The sequence below is a fragment of the Nomascus leucogenys genome, chromosome 15 (assembly GCF_006542625.1).
Source record: "Nomascus leucogenys isolate Asia chromosome 15, Asia_NLE_v1, whole genome shotgun sequence".
Classification (NCBI taxonomy): Eukaryota; Metazoa; Chordata; class Mammalia; order Primates; family Hylobatidae; genus Nomascus; species Nomascus leucogenys.
This window is the reverse complement of record NC_044395.1, coordinates 60,217,226-60,231,012: the sequence shown is the minus strand read 5'-3', so window position 1 is coordinate 60,231,012 and position 13,787 is coordinate 60,217,226. Positions and strand designations below refer to the sequence as shown.

General features: G+C 37.4%; 1 protein-coding gene across 13 annotated transcripts in view; it reads left to right on the top strand.

Annotated features, from left to right (window-relative positions):
- Window positions 1–13,787, top strand: part of EMSY (EMSY transcriptional repressor, BRCA2 interacting) — a 109,618-nt gene that overhangs the window by 74,600 nt on the left and 21,231 nt on the right. For all 13 annotated transcript variants that reach the window (XM_012506264.2, XM_030829199.1, XM_030829194.1 and 10 more), the window contains 3 exons: window positions 4,584–4,720; window positions 8,530–8,703; window positions 10,348–10,546. In XM_012506264.2, the coding sequence (XP_012361718.1) occupies window positions 4,584–4,720; window positions 8,530–8,703; window positions 10,348–10,546 (510 nt within the window). The remainder of the gene's footprint in view (window positions 1–4,583; window positions 4,721–8,529; window positions 8,704–10,347; window positions 10,547–13,787) is intronic.

Genomic DNA, 13,787 nt, shown 5'->3' with positions numbered 1-13,787 from the left:
CAGTGGCGTGATCTCGGCTCACTGCAAGCTCTGCCTCCCAGGTCCACGCCATTCTCCTGCCTCAGCCTCCCGAGTAGCTGGGACTACAGGCGCCCACCACCTCGCCCGGCTAATTTTTTTGTATTTTTAGTAGAGACGGGGTTTCACTGTGTTAGCCAGGATGCTCTCGATCTCCTGACCTCGTGATCCACCCGCCTTGGCCTCCGAAAGTGCTGGGATTACAAGCGTGAGCCACCGCGCCCAGCCTTATTTAACTATTTTCTTATTGTAGCAAGTTTTAGGTTGCTTATAGGCTGTCTTTGTGTGTGTGTGTGTGTGTGTGTGCATGTGTGTGTGTGTGTGTGTGTGTGTCATTATAAATAATTCTATGACAAACATTATTATACATAAATTATTTTGTGGAATTCTTACTTCCTCTGTATAAATATCCTAGAATGCAAGTTAATGCTTCCAAAGTACTTTCTAGAAAGATCACTTTGTTCTTTTTATTAGAACAAGCAATTAAATGGAAGCCATGACTATCTTTATAGTTGATTCATGTCTTTTTTTTTTTTTTTTTTTTGAGGCGGAGTCCTGCTGTGTCACCTAGGCTGGAATGTAGTGGCGTGATCTCTGCTCACTGCAACCCCCGCCTCCCAGGTTCAAGCAATTCTTCTGCCTCAGCCTCCTGAGTAGCTGGGATTACAGGCGCCTACCACCACTCTCAGCTAATTTTTGTATTTTTAGTAGAGACGGGGTTTCACCATGTTGGCCAGGATGATCTCAAACTCCTGACCTCAGGTGATCCACCTGCCTTAGGCTCCCAAAGTGCTGGTATTATATGCGTCAGTTACTGCACCCGGCCAATTCATATTTTATAGAGTCAAATATTTATTTACATGTGTACACATTAGATTATCAGATTTGTAGTTTTTTTGTGAGCTTTGTTGAGGGTTAGATGAATAATTATATTGGATTCTTCAGAGTTGAACTCACTACCTTGATTCTGAGGACATTATGAGAACCTGTGACAATAGCAAAACTTTAATTCTCCTAGTCTTTATTACAGTGTCCAGGAAAGGAGCTATTGTTTTTGCACTTTTTCATTCGTTCATTCTTTGAGGAAAGCAACATAAAACATTACCTAAGAGACCAAGATTGTCAGGTGATTTTAGAATCTGTAAATAGAATAGTAAAATCTGAGCCAATAAATTTGTGTTCTTCTTTAAGCCTACCTATTATAATGCCCAGACTTTTACAGGGATCTTTTTAAAAAATAAGAATGCCTGGAATGCATCAGTATCATAGTTCATTATTATCTACGTGGGATTTACAGTTATTTGCACCCATTATATCTCGATTGTTTTATAAGTGAAGATTATATAGGTGGGTCCTTCTGATATGCTACGAGCCAGATACTCTGCTGTGTGTTGTGATACAGAGTAATATATACATGAGTTTATTATCTGCCTTGAAGAATGCTAAACAGGTGAACTTGTATAATTCTGCTGTAACATTGGAACAGCAGTCTACTGTGAAAGCATAGAGGGTGACTTTTTTTTAATGAGTAATACTTCTTCAATATAATGTATTTATCCCCTGATACAGAAACATGTTCACTAGAATTTCAGAAATTTATAATTGATCATTCTATCAATTATAAATTATATTCTATTTTAATATAATGTTAGATTTGCTTTTCCTTATGCTATTCCTTTTTCTTCTATTTTCTGACATTTGCCCCCCCACCACATTTTGTTAAACTTGTGGACTTGGTTTGCAACTAGCATATAAATTGAAAAACCTCTGTAATGGAAGAGATTAGACGTTTTAGTAGGTAAAAATATAATTCATTTGTTAAGCAAGTTTTGTCAAAAAGTGGTCCTTGTACTTTGGTATAAAGTCAAAAGCATAGTAAATCATGTCAGAAGAGGTCTGTATGAAACCATGTCAAAAAAGGTCTATAGAGTTAATCACATGCGAGGGATTAAAGTTAATTAAGAGTTAAAGTTAGTATAAGTGAATCATGGGCAGCTTGGTTTTTGAAGTTCTTAACAGCTGACTATTCAGAGACTACAAATAAATGGAAAAACAGTTGTGAAGCTAGTTCATAGATTAAAATGCTCTTTTATGTAACCTCAGAGCATGTTACCTTGGACTAATGAGACATATAATGGCAAATATATTATAAAGACATTTTTTGTAGCAGTGTTGCCAAAATTAACATATAACTAGAATATTCTTATTCTTACTGTAACTTTGTTTATAAAACTTAAGTAAGGAATATTAAGGTTTTCCAGTGGAAAATAATAAAATTGTGTTTAATTATTTTTTGAAGACATATTACTCATGTGTTTACTAAGTAATAATTCTGTGCTTAGTTATTTGATAAATGATATATAGGCCTATAGAAGAAGAACTTGACATGCCTCTTTTCATAAGCAGAGGAAATTACAGGAGCAAAAGTAGCATTGGGATTTGTATGCTCAGAAACCAATGTGGAAACCAGCACATTAAAGGAGAGGCGTATGTTAGTTAATTCTAAAAATTAAGGTCTGACAAAGCCTGGAAAGCTAGGCAGAGGAGTTTGGGCTTTGTGTGGTAAGTAACGGGAAGCCGTAATGAAGAAGTTACTTCTTAGATCAAAGTTTATGGTGTGTACTCTGGAGTACATGCTAATTAGATCAAAATGGTAGATTAAGGGACAGATTATGTATTAATAGGATTTTGAAACATGAGGGAAAGTTATAACTGGGAACGAAGTGGGAAATTAGGGAGTTTAACCAGTTGACATGTTCCAGGTTCTTGGCATGATAAATTTAGTTTTTTAAGGATGTAATTGTCATCCACTGTGCTAAGCACTGAGGAATCATAAAAAGGTACAGTGTGGAGATTAAGGGGCTTTCATCTTGTTGAGAGGTATAGGGAGTTAAGACAAGGAAACAGGCCAAGACTGGTGGCTCATGCCTGTAATTCCAACAATTTGGGAGGCTGAAGCAGGAGGATCCCTTGAGGCCAGGAGTTCAAGACCAACCTGGGCTGTAGTAAGACCCCATCTCTACCAAAAAATACAGAAATTAGCCAGGCATGGTGGCACATACCTGTAGTCTTAGGTACCTAAGAGGCTGAGATGGGAGGATTGTGTGAGCCCAGGAGTTGAAGCCTGCAGTAGATATGATCATGCCTCTGCACTCCAGCCTGGGTAACAGAGTGAGACCCTGTCTCTCTTAAAAAAAAAAAAAAAGTCCAGGCACAGTGGCTCACACCTATAGTCCCAACACTTTGTGAAGCTGAGGCAGGAGGATCACTTGAACCTAGGAGTTTTGAGACCAGCCAGCAGCCAGGGCAACATAGTGAGACCTTATCTCTACAAAAAATCAAAAAGTAAGGTGGGAGGACCACTTGAGCTCAGGTCAAGGCTGCAATGAGCCGTGGTTGCTCCACTCCACTCCCGTCTGGGTGACAGAGCAAGACCTTGCCTTAAAAAAATAAATAAAAATAAAATTTTTTGAAAAAGAGAAGAAGACAAGGAATAAATCAAAGATTTGTGCCAGAATTTACGTCTGAAGGTTGGAAGGTAGATTTGATAGGTAGAAGAGAAGCCAATTATGGAAGGATGTGTGGGAGAGGGCAAAGTAATACTGTGTTTGGATCAGTAGGTATAGACCTATTAGATAGATCTTAATAATTGACAGTATAAGTTTATATATGTAAATTAGAGTTTTATCCTCACACTCTCCAGAGTGCTGCAGATTACAAAAGCATACATTGAATCTGTGACTTGTTTTGTAAATCGTTTACTTTGTCTTTTTTTTTTTTTTTTTTGAGATTGAGTCTTGCTCTGTAGCCCAGGATGGAGTGCAGTGGCGCAATCTCAGCTCACTGCAACCTCCACCTCCCGGGTTCAAGCAATTCTTCTGCCTCAGCCTCCCAAGTAGCTGGGATTACAGGCGCCTGCCACCAGCCCCAGCTAATTTTTTTGTATTTTTAGTAGAGATAGAGTTTCACCATGTTGGACAGGCTGATCTTGAACTCCTGACCTCTGGTGATCTGCCTGCCTCAGCCTCTCAAAATGCTGGGATTATGAGCATGAGCCACCACGCCTGGCCTACTTTGTCTTTTTTAATCACAGAAAAATACATGGCTTATTTCTTTTCATAACTTTTTCTAGAGCTTAGTGTTATGTAAATTTAAGTATTTACTTCATGTTCTTTTTTGAAGGATTTTCCCATCACTTCAGTCACAGATATAATACTGGGTTTGGGGGAAATACATGTCATGGAATAGAGATTGTGATTTGTTTCTTTTAACTAGTCAGACAAAGAATATTGATGGTAAAACTGATGTTTTTAGGCTCTGAGTTTTGTGTATAGGTTCTCAGTTTCTAAAAAGATGACTGCTTTAAGAGTAAATTCTTAATATTCTCTCATTCTGGTATGACTTATAACTTACTATTCCAAGCCTTCATTTTCATCGTCTTGACAGCTTTCATGTCATCTAGGAATAACATTTACTATATGTACTAATTGTGTATAATATAAACAAAAATAACCAAGTATCTAAAGTCCTTAACTCAGGCCTCCTTTTCTTCCCCCTTTTCTAAGGAACGACTACCAAAATCACTACAATTCCAATGACTTCCAAGCCCAACGTGATTGTTGTACAAAAGACTACAGGAAAAGGAACGACCATTCAAGGCCTCCCGGGCAAAAATGTTGTCACAACGTTGCTAAATGCTGGAGTAAGTAAGAGCTTCAACTGCAGACTTAGCAATTCACAGAGGATTTAAAGACCAGCTATATAAATATTTGCACAAGGACTTGAGAACCCCACAATAGCCAGAATGGCTTGATTTACCACTGCTGGGATATAAAAACTGTTAAAGCACCACCAACTGATGCCATTTTTCACAGTAATTTCTAAAGCATGTTGCTCATACTTGCTCATAGCTAGGTTGCTTGTGACCATGATTTAGATGCTTAGCTTTGTCCAGATAGAGAATTCCATTGGCTTAACTGTAGGGGGACTTCTGTTGGAGCACTGTTTTATTCCTGCTTATGGTCAATAGATACTGACTTAGTATTTGGCTTAGGGTGGGCAAAGAGAAATATGTGGGATTAAGACTAAATTAATTGATGGGGATTTGTTACTTTCTTTTTTCTTTTCATTTTTACCTCTTTGAGCTATTAAAAAATAAAATCAGACTGGATGTGGTGGCACATGCCTGTAATCCCAGCTGGTTGGGAGGCTGAGGTAGGAGAATCACTTTAGCCCAGGAATTCAAGACCAGCCTTGGCAACAAAGCAAGACCCCTACCGCTACCAAAATGTATTTTAAAAATTAACCAGGTGTAGTAGCATGCACCTGTAGTCCCAACTACTTGGGAGGCTAAGGTGGGAGGATCACATGAGCCCAGGAGTTTGAGGCTGCTATGAGCCGTGATCATGCCACTGCACTCCAGACTGGGCAACAGGGTGAGACCTTGCCTCAAAAAAAAAAAAAAAAAAAATCAAATAAATAACAGATTCATTTGTAGTTCTGAAGTCAGTTGGTAGGAGGTTTGGAGTTAGACAAACCAGGGCTTTGTTTCTCTATATTGTAGTTGTTTGACCTTGGGTGATATATTCAACCTCTCTCATTCTTAATTTCCTCATTTGTACATTGGGGTGGATGATCTTTACCAGTGAGGTTGTTTAGTAACTGGTACCTATTGTGAAAGTGCTTAGAATAGTGCCTGGCACATAAGAAGTCCTCAATCATTGATTTTCTTCTTCTTGTTTTTCTTGGTACGTAACTGTTTAGGCTTGTTAGTATCCCTACCTTGCCTAACTTCACTAGAACATGGATTGCTTTACTTCACTTAAGTAGATCTCATAAAAGCTTCATTGGTAGGGGTCCAGCATTAGATTTTTTCAATGTGTGGGAAAACAGATTGCTCCTAGCCTGAATTTACATAGTAAGCCAAAAGTAAAGCCAGGATTAGAATTCAGATTTTCAGAACGCTTTGTAATGTGGTTTGCAATTTCAAAGAACTTGGTATGTAAGAGGGGATGCTTTGTATTCTAGGCCCTGTGGTCACAAAGATCTAAGAGTCATGTATGATTCATAGCTGTTAGATATCTCCGATAACAACTGTTTGACACAAGTAGCTCTAGTAAAACAAGCAAATCAACGTATAAGACCGTTTTCTGGGCTGGGTGTGGAGGCTCATGCCTGTAATCCCAGCAATTTGGGAAGGCAAGGCAGGCGGATCACTTGAGCCCAGGAGTTTGAGACCAGCCTGAGCAACATGGTGAAACTCCATCTCTACAAAATTACAAAAATTAGCGTGGAGGTGTGCACCTGTAGTCCCAGCTACTTGGGAGGCTGAGGTGGAGGATCACTTGAGCCTGGGAGGCAGAGGTTGCAGTGAGCTGAGATCTTGCCACTGTACTCCAGCCTGGGTGACAGAGCAAGACTCTGCCCCTGCCACCCCCGCCAAAGACCACATAGGCACAATCACCTCTACTCACCACTTGCTCACCTATGCATGCCAACAACACACATCAGAAGAGCTTTTTTGAAAAACGGGCTGCTAGTTGGTTTTGTTTGGCTTGAATGGGTCATCGTACTTGGACAGGGTCCATTGAGCTATTTAATAGATAGGTGTGGTCACTTGCAAACTAGTGGCTCTTGGCAAATGAACTAGAGCTCTTTCCAGAGATGGTGCTGTGAAGAGTATGCATGTGTTGAAATAAGTAATAACACCATTGGCAGATGCTTCATGTTTCCCTTAAGTAATTACAGCAGATAGTTAAACTTATGATTTTTGTAATTATATTTAGCTCTGAATTCACAATGATTGCTTTTTAGCCAGCTCACCTGGGTGCTTTGTTTTTACTGGCTGCTAAATTTAGATAGGCACACGTTTAGATGATGCTGGCTAAAAATTAAGAAAAACTGATGAGGTGAAAATTCTCAAATCTTTTCATTTCCATCTTAAGTTTATGGATTTTAATTTAAAAATTTTTTTTTTTTTTTTTTTTTTTTTTTGAGACGGAGTCTCGCTCTTTCACCCAGGCTGGAGTGCAGTGGCGCAATCTCGGCTCACTGCAGGCTCCACCCCCCGGGGTTCATGCCATTCTCCTGCCTCAGCCTCCAGCGTAGCTGGGACTACAGGCGCCCGCCACCTCGCCCGGCTAATTTTTTGTATTTTTAGTAGAGACGGGGTTTCACCGTGTTAGCCAGGATGGTCTCGATCTCCTGACCTCGTGATCCGCCTGCCTCAGCCTCCCAAAGTGCTGGGATTACGGGCGTGAGCCACCGCGCCCGACCTAAAAATTTTAATAATTTAGTAAAGTCACTGTATTTAAACTTAATTTAGTTAAGTTCATGTAAAAAGATGTTGATTTCATGAGTGACCAGAAAATGGTACTTAAGAATAAAGTAGATGAAAGTATAGAAAATGATGAAAAGTTAATGGATATAAGCTATCTAGTTAATAGACTAAAAGGATATTAGTAATATATGAATAGTAAAACATAGGAAACACTCTTGAGTTTTCCCTTTCTTTTTTTCTATATGTAACCTGATATATTATTAACAATATATAACATTCTTTATTTTATTTTATTTTTTTGAGACGGGGTCTCGCTCTTTCGCCCAGCCCGGAGTGCAGTGGCGCAATCTCGGCTCACTGCAAGCTCCGCCTTCTGGGTTCACGCCATTCTCCTGCCTCGGCCCCCCGAGTAGCTGGGACTACAGGCGCCTGCCACTGCGCCCGGCTAACTTTTTTTTTTTGTATTTTTAGTAGAGACGGGGTTTCACTGTGTTAACCAGGATGGCCTCGATCTCCTGACCTCGTGATCCGCCCGCCTCGGCCTCCCAAAGTGCTGGGATTACAGGCGTGAGCCACCGCGCCCGACCAACAATATATAACATTCTTTCTTCATAGCATATGTTCATCAAATTTTTCCTATGTATAACCTTAGAAAGAATGTTAATACCTCTGCTGATTTTGCTTGCCCATACTTTTTCATGTAGACATTCTACTATATATCCTTATAATTTCATATATGTAGAACTTAGGGGATTTATTTTATGTGTGTACATTTAGCTACTGGTATATTGCACAGTAATTTTCTAATTACACAAATACTTATTTCAGATAAATTAGAAAATAAATATGTATGTGGGGGATAAGACTTATAATCCCAATTCTTGGAGACAAGCATTAGCACTGTACTATACCTTCTTCCAGAATTTTCTATTATAATATATGTATTCCATTAATGGGATAGTGTAATAAGTATTTTTGCATGTGGTAATTTTTTAAAATTCACTCATCAGAGAATAATTAATTCCTTCTTTGGGCAGAAAGTTGGTCAGATGACTTTCTAGATCATTTCAACCAAGTCTAGGATTTTTGATTTCCTGGAAACATTATACTTTGTTACATAATCTACAGCCCTTTTTTCATCATCCTGGTAAAACGTTACTGATTTTTCAGTGAGAGGACTTTATCATTTATATGCATATAAATTTCTTATGTAATCATTGACTTCAATTTAGGGAGAAAAGACCATTCAGACAGTGCCAACAGGAGCAAAGCCAGCTATCCTCACTGCTACAAGACCCATCACCAAAATGATTGTAACGCAGCCAAAAGGAATAGGTTCTACAGTTCAACCAGCAGCTAAAATCATCCCAACAAAAATTGTTTATGGGCAGCAAGGGAAAACGCAGGTATGCTATAAGATATGATGATTTTTCTTGGCTCTTAAATGTTTTCAATTCTTAAAATTCCCAGGTAGAAATTTGAAGGAAAAGATCAGCAATCTTTAAGAAATCAGATTGTTAAAAGTTATGTTTGAATGTGTTAATTATTCATGTATTGTCAAAACTTCGTTTATCTTTTCAGTACTTTCTTAAAGATATCTAAATGTGTATGTCATGCTATCAGCAAAGATTATGGGGAAATAATTACCTGGGAATACAATTTGCTGAAGGTGTATTTTGTGATTTGAGGGGGATGGTTGAGGGAGGATCATAGTCATTCAGAATCACTCAAAGAGAAATATTTACTTTTTATAAGCTACCATGGCCTTCAAAAGCATTTTATTTACTTATAAAATTAGCTTTGCTTAAACCCTTGAACAATAGATAAGCTAGAGATGTATTTATTTTTTAACCAATAGAAGATAAGGGAACTTTTCTGAAAATTTGCCTCGGAATTTGAGGCTCAGGATCTAATCATATGTTGCTAGGCTACTGTTTATTTTGTAGGTATTTTGCTTTTCTGAGAATATCGAGGGAAGCACTATTAGTTTTAGTTGAGAAATGCCATCCTAGAATTTTTGTAAGAGGTATTAATTTACCTATAAACTACTAATTTACTTTTAGAATCTGTTCTCAGAATTATAGCCAAATACTTTACGTATCTAAAAAAAAAAAATAAGCTTTGTGACAAGTCCAAATTGCCTATGGAGTTTAATTGTAATAATTTCATTTGCTTCATCTAAAGTATGGTATAAACCATGTTTTCCTTCTTAACTCTTGGAAATGGGTAACTTAATAGAGTCTGAGAAATTTTAGAATCTTATATATGGTAGAAACAAAAATAATTATGATGAGTTAATAGTTTTTATTCCATGGACCCAATTGAAGTTAACTCCTAGAGTTCAGATTTTGAAGTAGAATGGCCCAGTTTGAAAATTTTCTCCCATTTCACTTGTTTCACTGTCTGTTTTTGACTTTTGCCAGGAGTTGATCCAACACATGTTCCATGTTGCTTCTGATAGTTGGCAAATCAATATTCATCTGGGGTTTCTTCAAAGATTAGGTCCCAAACAAGTTTTACTTTTTGCAGATGTGTCAATTAGGAATTTGATTTAGTTTCTAATGAAAAAAAAAAAAGAAAACAAACTGGAAGAACACTCGCTCAAACAGAGTAGGGTTTTATTTTTATTATATTAATAAAAGTTCAGAGGGAGGAAGTCCTGGACTGATATTGCAGCACAAAAATTCCACTGGGAATCTAGACTCCTTGTGTCCTTTTGTTCTGCCATCCTCAGCTTGTGGATATCATTTTACTATATAGTCTACAGATTATAAAATGACTCCTGAAGTCGTAGGCAAACAGGCACAAAGGTTCTTGTCAGAATCATGGCTATTGCAGTCTGGCATGTACCACTTAAAACACTGTATATGGCTTACACTGTAATTTGTCTGTAGATTGAATTACCCTTCGATGAGCAATGCTGTGCCTAAAAAGTATAATGTACAGAATATTTTCCATACCAGGAAAATATTAGTTTATGACCTAGAAGTTTAGCATTTTTAAATCGTTTTCTAAAATTTTATCTCAGTATATCTCTGCTTTTCTCCTAGGTTCTTATTAAACCCAAACCAGTGACTTTTCAAGCGACAGTTGTTAGTGAACAAACAAGACAGCTAGTAACAGAAACATTACAGCAAGCATCCAGGGTAGCAGAGGCTGGTAATTCATCTATTCAGGAAGGAAAAGAAGAACCACAGAATTATACAGATAGTAGTTCCTCTTCTACAGAGTCCTCCCAGAGTTCCCAAGGTAAGATCTATTTTACTTCTGATTTATAAAAGTACTACTGACATAGTGCCCAAGTTCTAAAATACAGGTTGCTTCTACGCATTTCTCAACAAATTTGTATGCTCTGTCAATTCTTTTGCCTTTATTTTTTTTTGTTGTTTGATGTTAAATCGGTGAGCTGAAATTTTATTTTTGGTAAAGGTTACCATTCTTTCCTGCATGGAATATGTCCATCAAATAATTAACTTTAGATGATGACTCTGTCAGGTAGGTAATACTAAACTGGATAGAGTTATGATTCCCAGATGATAATTTTCATATTCTTCCTCTCTGGTTTGGGTAAGTAGGAGAAAAAGTATGTAAAGAAGTGAATATATATTTTGAAATGGTTGTTGCTATACCCTGAGAAAGAATCAAGGTGGTCAGAGGTAGACTGTAAGTGGTCTATAAGTAGGGTGATTATACATTCCAATTTGCGTGGGACAAGTCCTAGTTTATGTTGTTCTGGCACAATTATTAAAGTACTCCCTTTCACTCTGAAAAGTATCCCAGATAATCATATGGTTGTCCTAATTATATGGAAGGAACTATGAAGCTAGATTCTACAGCAGAAAACTCTTTGTCCTCGGTGCTGTTTGAATTATGTTACTCTTCTAGGAAATCTCTTGAAATAAATTCATGATCATAAGCTTTGAGACCTTCTACAAATCTAGTACTCATGTCTCTCAGTTATCTTAACTGCCCTTATCGTTGGGTGGTACATTTATGTCTGTGCTTATGTGCTCTGATGCATCTAAGCAAAGCTGTTTATCTTACCTTGTTCTTTCCACACTCTCTCCATTCCCTCTCTCTGCCTTCCCATTATCCTCTCTGGAGTGCTTTCTTAGCAACTTCGCTTTTCTTATACACAGTCTTCATATTGTGCAAACACTAGTATTTTAACTCTTTGGTGGAGTCTTCCCAGATTAGTCTTACATGGTTCACATTGCTGATTAGTCCATTAATTCAATTTGACAATTATTTATTAGTTTATACTACATACTAAGCATTATGCTAGACCCTACAGAAGAGTACAATATAGTTCTTGCCCTCCAGGAGCATAAAATCTAGATCTAGAATAGGGGATTTAAAAAATACACATACAACTCTAGTGTAAGAATTTTATTAGTAACAAACAAAAAAATGCCAAAGACTGAAAGTTGACACGCCAGTGAGGAGAGGAGAGGAGAGGATAAGAATGCATTCAAAATGTTCTTTGAAAATTCATCAATTAAAAATAAATGAAAATGTTGATTTTTAACAAACATAATATGTCCCTCATTATAGAGAGTGGGTAGTTTCCTTCAGCATATTATCAGTGATAGTAATATTTTCTGAATCCATTTGCTAAGATGGACTTTATCATTCTGTGTTGACTATGAGTCAATTATCTGCTGGTTACACTTGGTTGATGCTGATTCTCCAATCATTTCTTTTGGTCTGCAGTTTTTTGAGCAATACTGGCCTTTTTTGCATTCGAGGTATACAAGATATATGTTCAAAGAGGGCAGATAAAATGTTTAGTATGAGTTGGTGCAGAAAGGGACATGAACAGTAGAAGTCTGTATATACATAATCCCAGGTTATCCTTTGAAATTGTTAGTCCTTTCCTAAGAGAGCTATAAACCAATTAGTACTTCCCGAACATGCCATTTCATTAGTTAAATCTTTAGGGTTTGTTTTGTTTTTTTTTTTTTTTTTTGGAGATGGAGTTTCACTCTTGTTGCCCAGACTAGAGTGCAGTGGCGCGATCCCGGCTCACTGCAGCCTCCGTCTCCTGGGTTCAAGCGATTCTCCTGCCTCAGCCTCCTGAGTAGCCGGTATTACAGGCACGCGCCACCATGCCCAGCTGATTTTTTGTATTTTTAGTAGCGGCAGGGTTTCATCATGTTGGCCAGGCTGGTCTTGAACTCCTGACCTCAAGTAATCCACCTGCCTCAGCCTCCCAAAGTGCTGGGATTATAGGCGTGAGCCACTGCGTCCGGCCAAATCTTCAGTTTTTATTCTAAGAATGGGACATAAGTTTGCGTCTTCTGTTTTTATTCTATTAGGTTGGTGCAAAAGCAGTTGCCATTACTTTTAATGGCAAAACTGCAATTATTTTGCACCAACCTGATATATCTTTCATTGTATATTACTTTTTAAAATATTCTATAACAGAAAATTTCACAATTTAGAGTAGGCATAGTAGACTATAAGGCAGATTTTTATAATCTGTTTTCCCCTCCCCTTATCGCCTTGTATAGCTGTTTACTACATTCTTACAAAGACTAGGTCTGGGAATATATGTGCTGTGATTTAAAGAGAAAGGGATTGAAATGTTGGTTAGTCTCAGGTCATGCTGATTTTCAAAGTATATGAGCATATTCCTACTTACTAGGAATGTAAGTACTACATAGTTTATTTTTCTGTTACATTGTTGCTTTTGTAGTTTTTAGCCACTTTTTTCTTTTTAAAGTAACCTTTTCTTTTGATATAATTTCAAAATTACAGAACAGTTGCAAGAATAGTAAAAAGAACTCCTGTGTATACTCTTTACCTAGGTTCACTACTTATTTACATTTTGCCCCATTTGCTTTGTTGTTGATTCTCTGCCTCCCTTCTGCTGTGTGTGTGTATATTTTTAAAATTTCTTAACCATGTGAGAGTAAGTTGAGCTAACATGTTTCTTATATTTACCTACATTTGTAGGCCTATATTTCTTAATGATTCTTCTCTTTATGACTAAGATACAATTATCAAAGTCAAGAAATTTAATGTTGTAATAATTATCTAATTTACAATCCATATTCAAATATTGTTAATTGGCTAATAATGTTCTTTATGGTTTTCACCTGTCCTCAGTAAAATTCAGGTTGACACATTGCATTTAGCTGCATTTAACTGTCGTGGTTTTTTAATTCTCTTTAACCTGGAATAGGTCCTCAGCCTTTCTTTGTATTTCTTGACTTTGATATTTGAAGAGTGTAGGTCAGTTACTTTGTAGAATATTCTTCAGTTTGGTTTTGTCTGATGTTTCCTCATGATTAGATTCATCAGGAATTCCACAGATAGGATGTTATATCCTCAGTTTTATCAGGAGAAACATGATGTCAGTTTGTCCCAGCATAGATGATGTTAACATTGATCACGTGGTTAAGATGATGTCTTCTAGTTTTCTCCACTATAAAGTTAACATGTTTCCCTTTGAGATTAATAGTAATTTGTAGGAAGGTACATGATA